The 16,950-nt window shown below is 39.2% G+C and overlaps 1 protein-coding gene across 3 annotated transcripts in view; it reads left to right on the top strand.

Annotated features, from left to right (window-relative positions):
- Nucleotides 1–760: 760 nt before the first annotated feature.
- RETREG1 (reticulophagy regulator 1) overlaps nucleotides 761–16,950 on the top strand; it is a 65,326-nt gene continuing 49,136 nt past the window's right edge. Inside the window, exons 1-3 of one of the 3 annotated variants that reach the window (XM_080580218.1) lie at nucleotides 761–1,110; nucleotides 13,863–13,969; nucleotides 15,640–15,670. In XM_080580218.1, coding sequence (XP_080436344.1) covers nucleotides 878–1,110; nucleotides 13,863–13,969; nucleotides 15,640–15,670 — 371 coding nt within the window. In that variant the 5' untranslated portion in view covers nucleotides 761–877. The remainder of the gene's footprint in view (nucleotides 1,111–13,862; nucleotides 13,970–15,639; nucleotides 15,671–16,950) is intronic. The other 2 variants (XM_080580216.1, XM_080580217.1) reach the window with 2 other exon arrangements.

Raw genomic sequence — 16,950 nt, 5'->3', positions numbered from 1 at the left:
GAAAGCTAGCCACCACTGGCTGAGCTGAGGAAGGTTTAGCAGTGTTACGGGCAGCATTCACTAGAACACACAAAAAACCATCCTAAAATGGCCTAGAAAAAAAAAATAATAAAAAAAGATAATTAGTTAATTACTAATTAGAGGCTCCTCTATTTGTGCTCCTTTCTCTATCTCTTCCTCTTTGCCATAGGACCCTATTTTTACTCCCATGGACTTGATAAAATTCCCTCTACTTCTGCTCCCCAAAACAGGCAATCGGCATCCGTAGGCAATCACTGCACATGCTCTAGAAAGGAGTCAGATGCTCAAGCGGTACCACAGAGCTCAGCAACTAAGTAGGAGCTCGCTCACATAGTGGACAGCTGCCCCTCTGCCAACCCAGGCAGTGCATCCTGTCATGACCAAGTTCTTTTCACGACAAAGCTTCATCCACCAGCACAGGACTGAAGCAAACCAGCAAAGCACCTCTCCACCCTTGCTGCCACTCCTTCCCAGGACCTCGTTGCCCGTCCCCGTGCTCTGGGTTACAGGGGAAGCCCGTCTGTCCCCTGGCACCCCGTCAAACCCTCACAGACAGCCCCCACCCACTAACGGTCGTGTGTACCCCCCCCACGCTAACGGCCTCCCAACCAACCGTCCCTAACGGCGCCCCGCGCACGCGCCGCCCCCTCCCCATCCCCATGCACCTGCCACGCGCACGCGCGCGCCTCGCTCCACCTGCTGCCACCTCCCGTGCCTGCGGTGACGTCACTGGCGGCCGTTGGCGGCGGTTGGCGGGGGGTAACGGCCGCGCCCCGGCCCCGCCTCCCTCCGTCCGTGCCTCCCCGCCGCCGGTGCCGTCCCGTGGCAGCCGCAGCCCGGCCGCTGCCGCCCAGCCATGGCGAGCGGGGAGCGCCGACAGCCGGAGGCGGGCGGGGAGAGCGACGGCGGGCAGGAGCGGCCGGAGGCTCGGCGGCAGGCGGCGGCGGCTGCCGAGGTGCCGGGCGGGGCCGGGGCGGCGCTGCTGGGCGAGACGGGGCTGGCGCTGGGCTGCTGCATCGCGGCGGCCCTCAGCTGGGAGAGGCCCCTGCGCAGCCTGGGCGGCTTCATCTGCGCCAACCTGCTCTTCTGGTGCGTGAGGCGGCTGTGCTCGGGCGGTGGGGCCGCGCGTCGCTGCGTGGGCTCTTCCCCAGGGGCTGGCGGCCCGGCATGGGTGGTGGCCTTGTTCGGGGAGCCTTTGTGCAGTGCGGGCAGCAGGCGTCGGGTGATCTGCAAGGTCCCTTCCAGCCGTTCTGCGGTTCTGTGAACGTTACTGTAGGGCACCTGTTCTCTTTCTTGGCTAAACTATTTTACTCAGGTTGCATTAGGGGTGGCTTCGTTGTTGTGTTTGCAACAAGTCTTCTGTTCGTGCCTGTAGCAGACCACTTGCCTTTCATTGTGAAATTTCTTCAGAACTTTCCCCCGATCGTAGCTGCTGGCGATGCCTTCGATTTTCTCATCTAAAATGTTGCTGTGTGCCCACTTGTTCACATGGAGCAGTCTGTGTATCAGGACTCCATCTAATATTACAGTAGAGACTTTGAGACTGAATTGTGTTTCCTCTCCTGTGGTTAAAACTGCCCCATTTCCTCTCAAATGAATGAGAGGCAAACAACCAAAGAGGTAGACTAATTGCAAACTCCACTTAGTTCTCTGTAACTCTAACAGCGTGATGTTTAAACACGCGATCCAAGTTATGGAAAGAGAACTTTCTGAAGCTTTGTGTTGCACATGAAAATCTCTCTGCAAATATTTTTGAAAACATTTTATCCTCTTTAATCCCAGGAGCAGCACACGTGATGTCTAATTTAAGTTGCCTTTTATTATCAGTCTTGCTGTTAAGTATCCGTGGTAAGTCTTTTCACTGGGAAAGTTACATGGTTCTGCTCTTCCAGTTTCAGAGTTCATCTGCTTTTTCAGCAGTGTGGAAGGGTCATAATGCTTTATGTTTCTTTGAGATTGTTCTTGATTTTACCAGAGCCAGTGTTTGACAGGATTCGTTCACTTCTGTATCTCAAGGAATAATAGCTACTGGGCAACCTGTTTGCCATTCTTTTGTGTGACTTTGATCATAAGCAAAGCGTATAATGCATGTAGCATATAACATGTACAGAAAATCTCCTGTGGTAGTCCCGCTGGCAGCTTGCTAAGTGGCCAGTATTTGATGTTATTTTACCAAAATGTGTAGCTCACTCTACTTTTTTTACTGTCAAAATGAGTCAGAATGAAAAAAAAGTCAGCACAAGGACTGCTTTTGTTTTGCTGGCATTGTCGTTGCTCACCAGGAAGCTCCCTGTCCTGGTGCCACAGGATCTGAACGGTGGGAACAAATCAGGGAAGACTGCAGTAACGTTTTGGCTGGTAAAACTCTTTGGTTTGAGACCAAAGGACATCAGGAATGGTCCTGTTAGCAAACCTGTGAAATCAGACACTTAGAAAATGAGACACTAGCTTAAAGCTAGCCTCACGTTTCCCTGCTTTGGTGTTGGCATCACGGATTTGCAGTGCAGTGTGGTTGCTGCTTCTGCGCTCCTCTCTGGAGATGCAGCTGGCCGTCTGGGTTTGCCGTGACTCAGCCTCTCTTCACAGGGCTTTGCACTTCCAGGCCTCCAGGCCGAAGAAGGGCCCCTCAGTTACTGCCACACGCGCCCATGCCCTGTGCCTGGAAGCATCCCTGTCCTTGTGCAGGGGCGTCTCACTCCTGGTATGCAGGGCCTCTCATCTCTCTGTTCCGCAAAGCTGAGAAACGAGAATGGCCAGAAGGACAGAGGGCTGCTTCTGGATCAGCAGCAGTACTGGCAGGAGAGGAAGGACGGGGAGGTGAAGTTCACTTGTGCTGCTTTCCAAATGTCAGAAGAGCAGTCATAGTTCCTTCCTCCCACCCTTTTGGTTTTGGTAGGGCAATGCTTCCCCTCCATTAGATTAGTTCTTGAACCTATGTACATCATTCAAAACCCCTTACAGTATGAGCTGCTGAGGGTTAACTATTTGTATGATGTCTTGCCACAAGATCTCTTTTTAATATATTCGAATGTAACCTCTTTCCCATGAAAAATCTTTAAACCGTGGTACTGTATGAAAGCATTTTCATTGTTTTCTACTGAAATAACTTGCTTGTGGGTGCAAGAAATTTAATTTAAACTAACTAACTTAATTTCATTCTGTTTTCCAAAATTCCTTCATTTTTGAACATTGCAAATAAATAATCATGGGCTGTTTAAAAAGGCTTAAAGCAACTTGGTTTTGAGCATGACTTCAGGACGTTCTTGGACTGGGCATTACTGTATTCTAACATTTTTTAGTTTCCCTGGAAATTCCTAATGTAAAAGACTGCACTTCTAACCTAGCAAAAGCTAGTGCAATATACTTTACTTTTAATATTTTTAAGAATAAATAAATATCAAATATTTATAATAAAATTCAGCTTTGATATATACTGGTATATTTAGTGAACTAACGTTGTGTAAAAAAAAAAAAGAAAAAGAAACAAGGCTGACAATAAAAGTAGAAACAAATCTGATGACTGAAAAAGCAGCCATCACTTATCACACCATTATTTATTCACTGTGAACAGCTTTAAACTCCCCTGCAAATGCCCTCAATGGAAGATGTTTAAAATGAACAAGGGTTAAATATGTATTATTTAGCATCTAATTATCTGATGTGTGATTTGGATTGTTTCTGCTGTAGATAGTTTATGGACTGAAGTCAAAATGCCACATAAAAAAAATAAAAGAAAAAATAGGAAAAGAGAATGTGGCATTTTTCTTATTTTATACATATAGTACAGAAAAAAAAGGAGTGCTTCTTCCCATGTGCAGGCAAACTGCTGGTGCCAGAAGCTGAGTCTAGGCATTCCAGGTGTTAGGCAACGGATATCTAAAATCACACCTAAGATTGAAAGTTAAGTATTAAGAGTCAATCTTAGATTTTAATCTACTATCCTAGCTTAATTATTACCTTTTTTTGTGTGTATGGGAGGGGTTGCTGGTGGATAAAATAATTTCATTTTTATTCTCTGTCTGTCAAATTTTTTTTTATGAGATCCAGGGGGCAGATTTATTTTTAGTAATCCTATATTGTCATATGTCTTTTGTAGTTTGTAGATGGTTTGTGCATTTTTAACATTATACCTTAATTTCTGCAAGTCCATCCTTAGATACATAAGTTGTGTATATCCACTGATTGCTCAAATCACAGATTTCTTTAGGGTTTCTTGGGAACAGTGACAGTAAAAAGGCTAGGATCTAGTAGATCTCTGTCTCCTTGTGGAAAGATTTATTGCATTGTATTGCTTTATCCTGTTTGCTGTTCTCATTGCTGGCCCAAATCCAACTTTTCTTTGAGGATTTTTATACACTTTCGGATATACAAATTGTATGTTACTGCAGGTCTCTCGTTAACAACGTTAGATGATTTTGTACTGGATGAACCAACTAACTGATTGACTCTAAAAGACAACTATCGTTCCTTGGTTTAAAGACAGAGAAGCTGGCCAAATTGTGCCATTAAAATAGTGTCTTTTGCCATCCATACTCAAATTTTGGGGAGTTTGGTCGTAGACCTAATGGATGTTTTGATTTTATGGAAGAATAAATTAATCAAAAGAAGAAGCAGTATTTCTTATATCTTAAGTAGCCATGTGTATTGCTTCAGATAAAGACTGCTAGTAAAGTTGTTCCAGGTATAAAATCTAATTGCTATTTAAGTATTAGTAACCAAAACACATTCAGAGTTCACAGGTTTGTTCTGTTGTTGTTGTTGTCTGGTTTGTTTTTTTAATAACTATCCAATTTTCTTTAAGACTTGCTATTAAAGTTTTTCTTACTTGAAATCCCTGCTTGGCAACAATAATATTTTACCATGGAGAGATCTCAACATTTTTTTCATTCCTTAATTTATCCTTTTAAAGCAGGAAAATAGTGCTGGGCTAAACATTTCTTTCAGGTGTTTGCACACAAACTGTAGTGTCAGTACCACATCTTGATGGATAACTTTCCTATAAAGCAAGGTTTCAGCATGTTTATAGCAGTGTGTATACATGGTATATGCAACACCTGGATTTCTATTCTTTGTTATAAGAATTTTTTTTAAAAAAAAAAAGGGCTCCTGGATAGGCCAGTTTCTAGCTATTCATAACGCTGTGTTTGGTATAGCAATGTTATGATGTTCCATTTTAAGTGTCTGAGAAAGGTGATTGTAAACTTCTGCCTATTCTCAAAATTGAGCATAGGTACTGCTCAGAAGGTAGCCCTCAGCAACAGGACATCTCAGGCATCAGGGTATTTTGAGCCTTAGGAATTTCACTGCTTACAAAATACTATTTTCTTGGTTTTGTCTGTTGTAGGTGGTCTCCTTATACTAGTGATGTTGTTCCTAGAAGGCTGATGTGGTGATCCTTGGTGTTTTTCAGTTGGTGTAGCAGTACTGCCTGCGGGTTGTGAGGTTAGTGGCTGTTTTCCCCAGCAGTTTGTGTGGTGCTGTCTTTAATGATGACTCGCTTAGTAGGTGTAAAAGGATCCCGTGGCTTTTTTCCATCCAAACCACTCATTACCAACAGCCACCAGCTGCCATTAGCAGGAAATTCACAGAGACTCTGTATTGACTCTATTGGCTATCTAAATTTGGCTTTTAATTTCACTTAAACAGCTCTGGATTTTTGATGAGTCCGGTTATTGAAATTGCAAGTAGCAGTGGCTTACGCCCTATTGCTTTAATCAGCTTACACAGTAATTCAACTGTTTCAGAATCCCTTTTCCTCTCAGTCTTAGACTTTCCCAGAAGCTTCCCATACTTTCAGAAGTAAAGTTAAAATTTCGATGGCAATACAAGTCATGATTTAGTTTTAGGGACTACTTGTTTTCACTCAACCAGTTATAAGCTTATGTTTATTTTTTCAACACACATTATTAACTTTTGAGGGTTTTGGAGGTAGAGTGGAACAGAAAGCTAAATTAATTAAATTTAGTTAAGGAAAAAAAATAAAGCCATTAACTGAACAGTTTATTAGTGACAGTTTGCAAAGCTTTGGCTGAGAGATTAGTTTACAAGAATGAAAATTGACATTGTTTACGAGCCAAGCTGCATTACGTAAAAAGCTGGGCAGTTCACAGCATTTTTTTCAACCACTCAGAAGAAAACAGAATCAATCAGAAAAGAAATTGGATAGGATAATTGAGGAACTGAGGGAAAGCAAGCTTTACTGAACAATTTAGGTTCAAATACAGGATGAGGACTTTCCAGAAGATGGAAATCCCAAACAAAGCAGAATAGCAGAATTGTAACATGGCTTGGGTTTGTTCTAGCCTGATGAAACTAATAAATTCTGTGTCTAGCACAGTTGTTCTGAGAGACAAATATATTTTTGTGTGTATTAACTGAAAATAATGAGACTTTCCAAATAATACATAGAATTTTGAGAACAATGGAAGTTATAGGGGGATATGTTATGCTCCTTGGTAGACGTTATAGGACTAATGAGAGCATTAACGAAAAGGACACTTAGGGCAGCGTGGTAGAGGTGGATTGTGTTAACATCAAACTGCTGCTACTGTATGACAAAATGGGATTAAGATTTCTTCAGTGCTTTCCCAGAGTATAGGTTAATTAAGGTGATCTGGACATGTTTCAACAAAAATAAAGGAAGCCAGGCTCTTTGATTTTGTGTTTAATTCAAAATAATTTTAACTGACGGAAATAGCCCATTTTCGCTGAAGTGGCAGTAGCATTTGATGTCCTGATAGACTCAGAATGTATGGTGTTTAGGTCGCTTAAATTTCCACCTTCTTAATTTTTTTATTTCAAATGCCTATCTGAATGCAATTGGTTGGAGAAAATCTGATCTGCAAGCTACAAATGTTCAAACACAATTCTAACTTGCTTTTCCCAAGAGGTTTTCCTGCAAAGAGTGTGAGATAATTTTGCAGTGAGACACTTTATTATTAACTTGTTCGTATTTCCCAAATCACCGATATGCTTCCAAAATTTACCACTTATAAGTAGGTTTATCTTTGGCAATTAAATGGAAAGCATTTTAAAGTGCGTTTTTTTTTTTCTTGGTATTTTTTGCTTAGAGAAGAATACTATTTTCATTTTTATTTGTACCTATTTATAAGTTAAAAATGTTGTTTCTTCTAGTTGGGGTAGAGAGAATATGCAATTTGAATTTTTATCCTGTGTGTTACTAACCTTTAGGTAATAATCATATAATTCTTTAGAAGTGTTCAGCAGCCTTTGCCTTTGGTACTGCAACCTGTTCACAAACCTCTGAGAGAACCATCCCTTCCACATGTGTCTGTCAAAGTTGTAACAGTTTGAGTTTGTAGCAGTCTATTTCTTATGATAAGTTATCTTATTATTCCCAAATCTTTATTCCTAATATTCTAGAAGGTTTTCTAGAGAAGAGCTATTCAGGTTCTTTGATTTGATTTGTGCTTTCTGGCTGAACAAATACAATACTAATCTGTTGAATAAAACCTGGCAAATAAACTTCTTGAACAAAAGGTTGATTACTGAATTGTCTTTAACAAAGAAATAATTAAAGGGAATGTGGCAAGTTTTAGAATAGTAGTCATGCCACTTCTGTTTATTGTTGTCGTTGTTTTGTTTTGACTTCTTTTTATTTATTTAATGTTAGAATTTTTAGTCTTTTGGCACTATCCTGTGGAAAACATTTGGGTTAGCTTATAAGTCACGAATCAGCTACTTTCCAGTTCTTCATTCTATTCCTGTTGTAATATTTTATTAAAGTCTTAGATATCTACTTTCTTGAGTAGTCATTCTTACAGAAAACTTAAAGAGAAAAAGGTGTTTCTTCCTAATTTATATCTCTACAGAGGCTTTTACTTTTTTCCACTAAATGAGAAGTATTTTTAAACTTTTTAATGTACATATTTTAAGAAACAGTCCATTACAGTAATCTGCATGTTTTTGGCTAAACAGACACACAGCTATTTATCTTCAAGCTGCCAGACACCAGAAGTGGCAGTGTGGATATTGTAAATTTGGATTAATATGCTGTGATTTCTTTGCAAAATGGGAGTTGTGGAGTAAATATTTGTAGTGTTTTCTTGAAATAATTTTTTCAACAACTTATGCTTTTTGTAGGGGTGAAGAGGGTTGTTAGAATTTATAAAGACTTTGTTCATTCTAAAATTCTTGACATTATATACACAAATGTATTTTGTTACATGTGGTATGTTTCCCTCTCTGCAGCAGGGAACCTGCTATACCACAGCCTTTTGTGGTATCTTTCAGACTTGTAGATTAACAGTTAAATACCACATACATATAATAAGAGCAAATACAAACTGGATATTTTGCGAAAACAGCAAGCATAACTTTTTCTACCATAAGTGGGTATCTATGCTTTTTGTGCAGCAATGGGGAAAGGATTTTTGCACCATAATTCCCGATCAGGAAATACTTCATCTCAGACCTAAATGTGCTAAAGGAACAACAGGAAAAATACTGAATTAGAGTTTTGGATTTTAAATGCGTTGAATATTTGAGTGTTTGGATTTTAATATTTATAGATACTGCATTTTAGTATTTCCAGAACACAGATGCTTAATATGAAAATAATTTACATCTAAGAGCAGTTAATGTAGAAGTTGTAAATTTACATGTTTAATGTGAATTTTTGCAAACTTGGGATTTTTTTTCTTCAATAGGAAATATCATTCAAAGTGTTAAATTAACTTAAAAAAAATGAAGTTGAATTTAGCTTATATTGCTTCTTGATTTCACGAGAGGGCAATCGAAGTGACCTAGCCACCGATCAGTAAGTGCTCAAGCCTTCTGACGCTGCCTTTGCAGTGTGTTTCAGCAGTGTTCTTCAGGAACTGCGTTTCATGCTGTGTTTGAAAAACACCTGCTGCTACTCCCCTTCCCCCAGTCCTCTTGCTTGCACTGGTCACCAGAATTTGTTGCAGCAGGATTGGTGCTGATCACTCCAGCAGTAGGCACGGAAGAAGGATCTACATTCAGCTCCAAGCGAGAAAGAGTTGCAACCAGGAAAGAGTTACAGCCATGTTTTTTCCTTTTCTACATACCATCACTATGGGCTTTTCTGAAACAGTGTTGGGCAGTTCCCTGTAAGAGCAGGAGCAGTCATACTTTCAGAGAGAAGTTGCACTGTGGTGTTTAAGAAAATGACTTTGCAGTGGAAAAGCTGCTATACTGGAAAGCTGCTATTACATTCCCCCTGCAAAGCCACCTTTTTCCAGACTGAGCAAGACCAGGTTCCTCAGTTTTTTCACACAATGCAAGTGCTCCAGCTCCTCCCCTCCCTCACCTCCAACTCCATCTTGGTGGTTGTCTGCTAAATTTTCTCATGATCACTGATGTCTTTCATGTTTTGGGAGACCCAAAACCAAGCAAAGTATTCTAGATGTAATTTCATGACTGCTCTGTAAAGGGGAATTGCTCACCACCTATGCTGTGCGTGAACTCCTGCCCATGCAGCCTGATACACTGTTAGCTTTCATCACTGCCAGCCCACACAATTTACTCATGCTAAACCTACTGTCACCCAGGACCTGCATGTCCTTTTCCAAGGAGTATCCCCTCAGCCAGTCAGATGCAGGGGGTTGGTCTGTACCAGGTGCAGGACTTTGCCTTTGATTTTCATCAATTTCATTTTCTTTCAGTTGTTGCCTCTAGTGTGCTCAGCCAACCTCCCACCCCCCCATCCCCATTCCCAGTTTAGTGTTAGTAATAAACAAAAGCTTGATCAGACAAAGGGCAACTTTTTAACCTACAGAACTGATGGGAATAACACCTGAGTTCCCATATCCTTCACATTCATCTCTAGAGGTTTGCAGTCCTTCTTTGTTCTTTCCTGCTATTCCTTGACAGTACCAGTTGTGCCCACATGCATGCGTGCAACAACAACAAATAGTAGTCAAGTCAGATAAGCCTTTGCAGTTTTTCTGCAAGACCTCAAATCCAGGCCATTGACAAGCAGTGAGCCTCTCATGACAGTGTTTTTTCAGCAGCTGTCTGCTTCCATTCCCTGCAGAAGATAATCTTTAACCCCTTAACAGTTTCTGCTTCCTCTTGGTCTTAGCACTGTCTTCAGGCCCAGCTGGTTTTGAGGCCTCCTTTAATGCAGGTGTCTTCCCTGTATTGGCTATTACAGCATGGTATGGTACTGATTCTGCAAGTTCAGCTCAAAGGGCAGAGAAGGAACCTTTCCTCTGCTGCCAGAAGTCCCAGGCTTCCAGCCTCTCACATTGTGGGAATCTCCATCCACTGCTCAAGGTCTGCTTGGCCTTCCTGCTTTGCAATGCTGGATTTGAGTTGGTGCCTCTGCAAGATCTCTGCAGATACCATGTAAATCACCTGTTTGTAGAGTCATACAAGGATGTGGGTCGGAAGGACAACAGGAGGTCAGCTAGTCCAACCTGCCCAAAGTAGGTCCAGTTAGATCAAGTTGCTCAGGTGCTTACCCAATCAAATTCTGGAGATCATACTTCCCCGATGGTCTGCCCCTGCTTACTGCCTCCAGTAGGTCTTTCATTTGGCTGCTCTGTATGCCGCCCAGCGACCATCTCCACGTGAGATCACTGTTGCCATCCGCCCAGGGGAGAGGCTTGAGGTATTTCTTGCAGCCCCCAAACCAGGTGGCTGTTTCCTGCCTCTGGAGCTTTGTCAGAGTGAAGGCCTCTCATGTCTTGGGGATGCCTTTTTCAGCCAGTGCAAGGGCCTGAGTCCCGTGGCACCTCACAGCTGGTTTTATGAAGTCCCACGCTGCCTGCAGCAGTCCCTTGCCACACTGATATGCAGGCTACCCTGTTAACCGCTGAAGTCATTGTGTAAAGTGCATAATTCTATGCATTGTTTTAGCCTTTGCTTTCTGAAAAAGCTATCTCTATCAAAATACTGCAGAATTTTACGGGGGAACATATCTTTGTCTCTGGAAATGGTTATTTTCCACACCACTTGTAGCAGCACGTTTCTTCAGTAGAAGAAATTAAACAACTTGAACTTCAGCCTGTTTTGTTTACTGATCTTTAAAAAAAGCATAAAAGCTTCTTAAGTATAAGTAGTATAAGTATCTAAGTATAGCTGTTGTTTTACTAAACAAATATTTTTGTTCAATATGTGGTGATATCATTCTGGAGCCTTCCAGTTTTGTCAGGAATGCTTGTGTTTTAGAAATATAATAGTAGATTCTAATTTAAAAAAAAAAAGAAAGGGTGGGGGGAGAAAGGGGGAACCCCAAACCTAATTCCTAATAACAAGCAAAAGTACGACTGAAACTTCTTGTTGATCTGGTTGCTATGCATCATGTTGATAATTCCTTCAAGAATTTTGAATCCCTACACCATTAGCATAATACGTGGTTTTCATATCCCAGCATGTTGGACTAACATTTTGATAAGCTGAAGGTAGATACCTACCAAAAAAACTAGGGAGGACATTGTCAGCTATTGACTGGTAATGGATTTGAGGATATATGTCAGAGTTGTCTGATGTAAGGTTTGCAGTTTTTCTAATCTGTATTGGTAGAGCACCTGGGGGCTGACACAGTGGCTGTGAATGAATTTCCAAGACAGAGCCTTTCTTGCAAACGCTGTGGTCTAAATTAATGAAACAATGGAGGGGGGATTGTGACAACTAATAACGCTAAGGCACTGGAAGTCCAGTCAGAACAATTCAAAGCTTTCCAAGTAAGTGAAGAGCCTTTGCTCAGCTACTACATTAGCTGCTCCAAATAGATTACATTGTTGTTTCTTTTCCCCAAAAGCTGTGGAGCAGAAAAACAGCAGTATCAAGAATGTAGAATGAAATGACTTAGAAGCGTCTTTCAGACAGCACGCTACCTTGCTAATCCTTTTTTGCTAATCCTCGTCCACATTAGTACAACTGTTTTTAACAGCAGGTAACAGCTGTGATTGCAGTGAAACTATGAGTATGGATTAGTTGTGACTGTAAAGTAGGTCAAACACTCTATATATTCATTTGAAAGATAGTAAACATCTCATCTTACTTTAAGAACTAGTAAACTGTGTGTATTTATGCATATGTGAAAACATGCAAAAACTTCAGTATTGATTTATTTCTTTTACCCACAGAGGATGGCCCAGTGTTAATAATTAAGTCAGAACATACTGTTTGATCCTAGGAAACCTTAATGTACAAGCACCATGAAGAACCTGTAGAATAGTCATGGTGTTAAGGCCATGCAGCTTAAAGGACTGCATTTGTTACAAACTTTAGGCATTTAGAAATCACGTTTAAATTCTTTAGTTTACTTTTCTCCACGGTGTCATATCTCCACCCCTTCACTTTTTTCACTTGTTAGCAAGTGAAAAAAATAGGTTAGATGGAGTCTTCAGTGCAGTTGAACTTCACCCTTAAACAAAATCAAGGATGTTTAATGTTGAAGATTATTATTTGATTTAATGAGAGCTATGCTTGGGCAGTTTTGAAAAACTTTTTTCAACATCTTTTCTGTAAGCATCTCTTGGTTTTCTTGAGCTCGCTGAAATTGTAGAGGTACTGAATGGAGAAAACATTTTCTTTTTTTTTTGTCCCCATAGAATAATAATTCATACTTTGTATAGATGTAGAAACCCTTCAAAAAAAAAAAAAAGACTTTCAGAATAAGTTATCTGTTTGTATTGGAAGACATATCCTGGTCTGGTCAGGGTGATGGGGCTTTGAGTTTCTGTGAATTGTATTAAGTGTGAAAATTAGCGGCATGGAGATTTTCTTTGATGCAATCATATTTTCTTAGAATTTCAAGGAATACTTGAGCAGTTTTTCACAACTGCTGGATATGCTTTTTGTGGTAGAAACACCTAGAAGGCAATTTTCTTTGTAAAAATCCTGGTGTGCTCAAAGGGTGTTACTTGGCTTCCTCCAGTGCCTATACTTGCTTCTTTACATTTCCTTTCCCCTCTCTTCTGTAGGAAAACTGCTGCAGCAACTAGGTGGGTGGGTGGCCAAATGCCCTGTTTACAAATCAGTTTCTCGAAAACCTCTCCACTTTGTATGATTTTGTTTCTGTTGGTATTCTTATTTGATCCACTGCCCTGCACAGTGACAACTTCTTGTTTTTGACTATCCTCAACTTCAGTTCTTTATTTGTTTTGAAGTTACTTTTTTGCTCTTACCTTGAAAATGATCGTAATGCACTCATTATTTGTAATCAGATCTTTGACTTAAAGTGCTCGAAACAAACGATTAAAATACTTATTTTATTTAATTGAAGGTTAGATAGAAGTGCTAATCTGGACACACCTGGACAGTAAAGTCAGTAGTGCATGAGATGATAAATCATACATTGTGAGTCCAGGGCTGTTTGACTTGACTAGACATATTGTAGTTTTTTTTGTAATGAAGAACAAAAGCACAGAAGCTCAATATGAAGTTTGAGTATTGTGCCTTGAATTGTACAGTTTTACCTCATCTTTGCATTTGAAAGAATCATTCGTATAAAAATCTGATGTGAACTGATATCCTGTAGAAAATACAAGGAAATGTTTAACCTTTATATGTGAATAAAAAAGAAAGTTGTTGTGTCAAGACAATTATTTTTACTAAAACCTTAAATGATTTAAATAGTAATGCTTCTTATGCAATAACGAAAATATTCAGGCTTGTATACTTCCTCTGTGCTTTGATAAAAGTGTGAACAACATTCTATGTCTGAAGGAGACTGTCATGCTTGGAACTCTCATTGTTTGCTTTCTGTGAAGACATTGTGGGGACAAACTAAATTCAACTAATGTAGTATCAGTCTATTTTTTCTCTTTATTTTCTATACTAATAACAGCTGTCATTATACGTATACTTCCAATAAGTTTACAAGTGTTTATTTCTTAACATTCTAGGTTTGTTGCTCTGACGCCTTGGAGAGTGTATCATCTGACTTCACTCATAATACTTGGAGTGCTAGTTCTTCAGATAATAAAGGATTTGGTCTTATCCAGGATAAAAGGTAGGTCAGTATACTGTTAGAGTTCCTTGCTTAAACACCCACAACTCCTTTACTAAATCCTCTTTAATATTATGATACAAGGATTATTGCAAAAATATTAGCTAATTTCTGAGTGAAATGACATTACTGCAATTGGTAATAGATCATTGTAGATTGTTCTACTATATTTTAGAGACAGGGCGTTATGAGATTTGTTTCAGCATGAGTATAATCAGTTTCAATGAACAGTCATTCTTGTATTTTAACTACAAGGTCTCCAAATCCATTATCTAAAATACAAAGTTTTCCTGAAAGTTCCTACTTCTTCTGACATTACTCTAATTAGATCACTGTTGGAAAGTTGTGGAGATCTAATATAAATTGGTCAACTTTGTAATGGATTGTGAAATAACCTATCTTTCTCACAGTTGAAATAAGTGAAACAGTATTTTTTCTAGTTTTTGGAGTGTTGCGTTTCCAGTGTATACAGTCTTATCTAAATACTACCAAATTAAAAAGGGATTTATTGGCGGTTTTTTATGTTGTTGTATTTGTTTTAACTTTTTTTTGTCTTGTACTTCATTACCATCTTGAAAATTCTCTGGCAAAAGGTTGTTCATCAATGTATATTTCTTGTTGCTAGGAAGATTTTCTGAAGTGGCTTATTTTGTTTTTTCTTTGACGCTGAATAAGGTGCAGTGTTTGAAAAAATGCAAAGGAAAGCAGGAAATAAGTGTCAGAGAATCACAGTATTCCTCTGCAACATTGCTAGCATTTCATTTTTGACCTCCACAGCCTATTCTTTCCTGCTAAGTTACAGCAGTTATTCACAACCTTTTTGAAACACATTTCATTGTCACTGCCTTCTGCGGAGTCTCCATTACCATTGTTTCCTGCTTGAGTGATGCAAACTTAGAGGCCAATTTAAAAAGCTTAGCATGATTTGATTTTTAGACTCTGTATTGTATAAATAACCTCTAATGTTGAATACCTCACCAGTTGGAAGGTGGTGATTTACACAAGTAAATCTTAGCTGTAATTACTGACTAATATTTTTGTATTGAGCAAATCCAAGATGTACCACTGTTGACCAAGCTACCATCTCTTCTTTGTTTCTCTTTTGTCTGTTCCCCAGCCCTCTGTTCCCGAGCTTTATGATTACGGAATCGTTATTTTACTACAGTTAAATGTATTGCCTTCAGTGGTATTGTACACAAAGTTCATGAACAGTTAGGTTTTTGAACCTAAGAATAGAAATCTTGTAGTGACAATTGGTGTCACTCCAAACAGCAGAATAAATTCTTCCCAGGATAACACTTTTGTAGGGCTACTTCACACTTCCAGCCAGCCACTAGATGGCAAGACTATTACAGAGTCATAAGGAGTGTAGAAACTGGTTGCCAGTTTGTAGCTGTAAAGCAAAAGTTATGTTGGTTGTCTTCTCCTTCCACATGAAAATATAGCAACAGAATACAGTATTTTTTTCATTAATGTTTTAAGCTAGTATGTGAAGTTTACATAAAAGACTTTTTCTGAGAACTGTTAGTTTTGTTTAGTTTTAAATGTTAGAGAGAATTCCATATTCATTTTGTCCTAAATCTGCACATTGCTTATGAATAAAGAAGAGAAAAACCTATATGTGATTTCTGTTTTAGTGCATTGTGTGTCATCTTACATTCTCACAATTGCAGGTGCACAGCTCTGGAGGAGAATCACTGACAAGTAGGTATATCATTTTTAATATTCTGGATATATAACATATTTTCTTACAGTGAATCTGGGATTTAAAACACAGTCTACTTTCTCTGTAATTAAAACAGAACATGAATGATTTTGATATTTGCATTTTTTCTAAATTTGTTACTGCTTGTTCCAATTTTAATTGTTAATAACTTTCTGAAAAGTATTTTTTCTGATTTGAATTATAATAAAGAATACAGTAATGTCAAATAATTCTAGAAATGCTTTTTCTTATTATGATTATCACATTTTGTGTTTTCTGGGAATTAGTGTTTGCTTTGAAATCAGTTATGAGGGAAAAACACTGTGTTGGTTAAGGAGGTGTAACGATGTTCTAAAAGAAAGTTAACAAGTGCTGTCCAGAAGCAGGTAAGCTTGCTGTGGTTTCCCTTATCTTTGTAGTAGCCAATACAAATAATTGCTTTCCAATTTCATTTAAAATAAAAATTACTTGATATCCGTAGCAATATAAATTAATAATTGTGAATTCAGTTGTCTTGCCACTGGGCTGACTCAGTTTACAGGCAAATGTTTGTATAATGTTGGTAGGGTAGAGTACATAATCAAATTAATTTGTTTTGGGTTTATACAGTGTCTGTAAATGCTTTACAGACAATTTCCAAAATAAAAGTTTGTATGATAAAAATATTATTCTTCTAAATAGACCACCAGGGCTAGTTGGACTTCTGGATAATTTGCAATAACAGGAACACAAGATCAGTCCAAATATGCAACTAGCAAAGTATCTTCTCTCTGAAGGTGGCCAGCCAGGAGGAAGGTGGCCAGCAAAATAGTATGTAAGAGCAGGACAAGCTTTTAAGATGCTTCTCCTGGTATACTTTCCCACCCTCCAGCAGTTTACAGTTAAAGGACTTCTGGGTTCCAGATGTGGTGTATTTTACTTACCTCCTCCAAGCTGTTCTCAGTGGACCAGAAAAGGTCCATGATTATGTCTTGTTGCTTTTCTTATTACAAAATTCTGGTGTTCTCGGTATCCTATAGCAGAAAGACCCATAGCTGAACTATGTGTTCTGTGAAAAACACAGCCTTGTGTTTGTTTACTGTTACATGATAGTTTCTTAATCCCATCCTACTTTTCTTTTTTTTTTTTTTTGGTTAGAAGAGTTAGTAAACGATCACACTATTGATGATCTTCAGCAAGCCTTGACTTTATAAACTTTTATCCTGTCCTGTTAAGTCCATGGCTACTTAATTGTTTCTAAAATAGAAGCTTTCTTTAGGTTTGATATCTTCATTGTGAT

Source organism: Anser brachyrhynchus (assembly GCF_964034855.1).
Source record: "Anser brachyrhynchus genome assembly, chromosome: 2".
Lineage (NCBI taxonomy): Eukaryota > Metazoa > Chordata > Aves > Anseriformes > Anatidae > Anser > Anser brachyrhynchus.
This window is presented reverse-complemented; position numbering and strand designations above follow the sequence as displayed.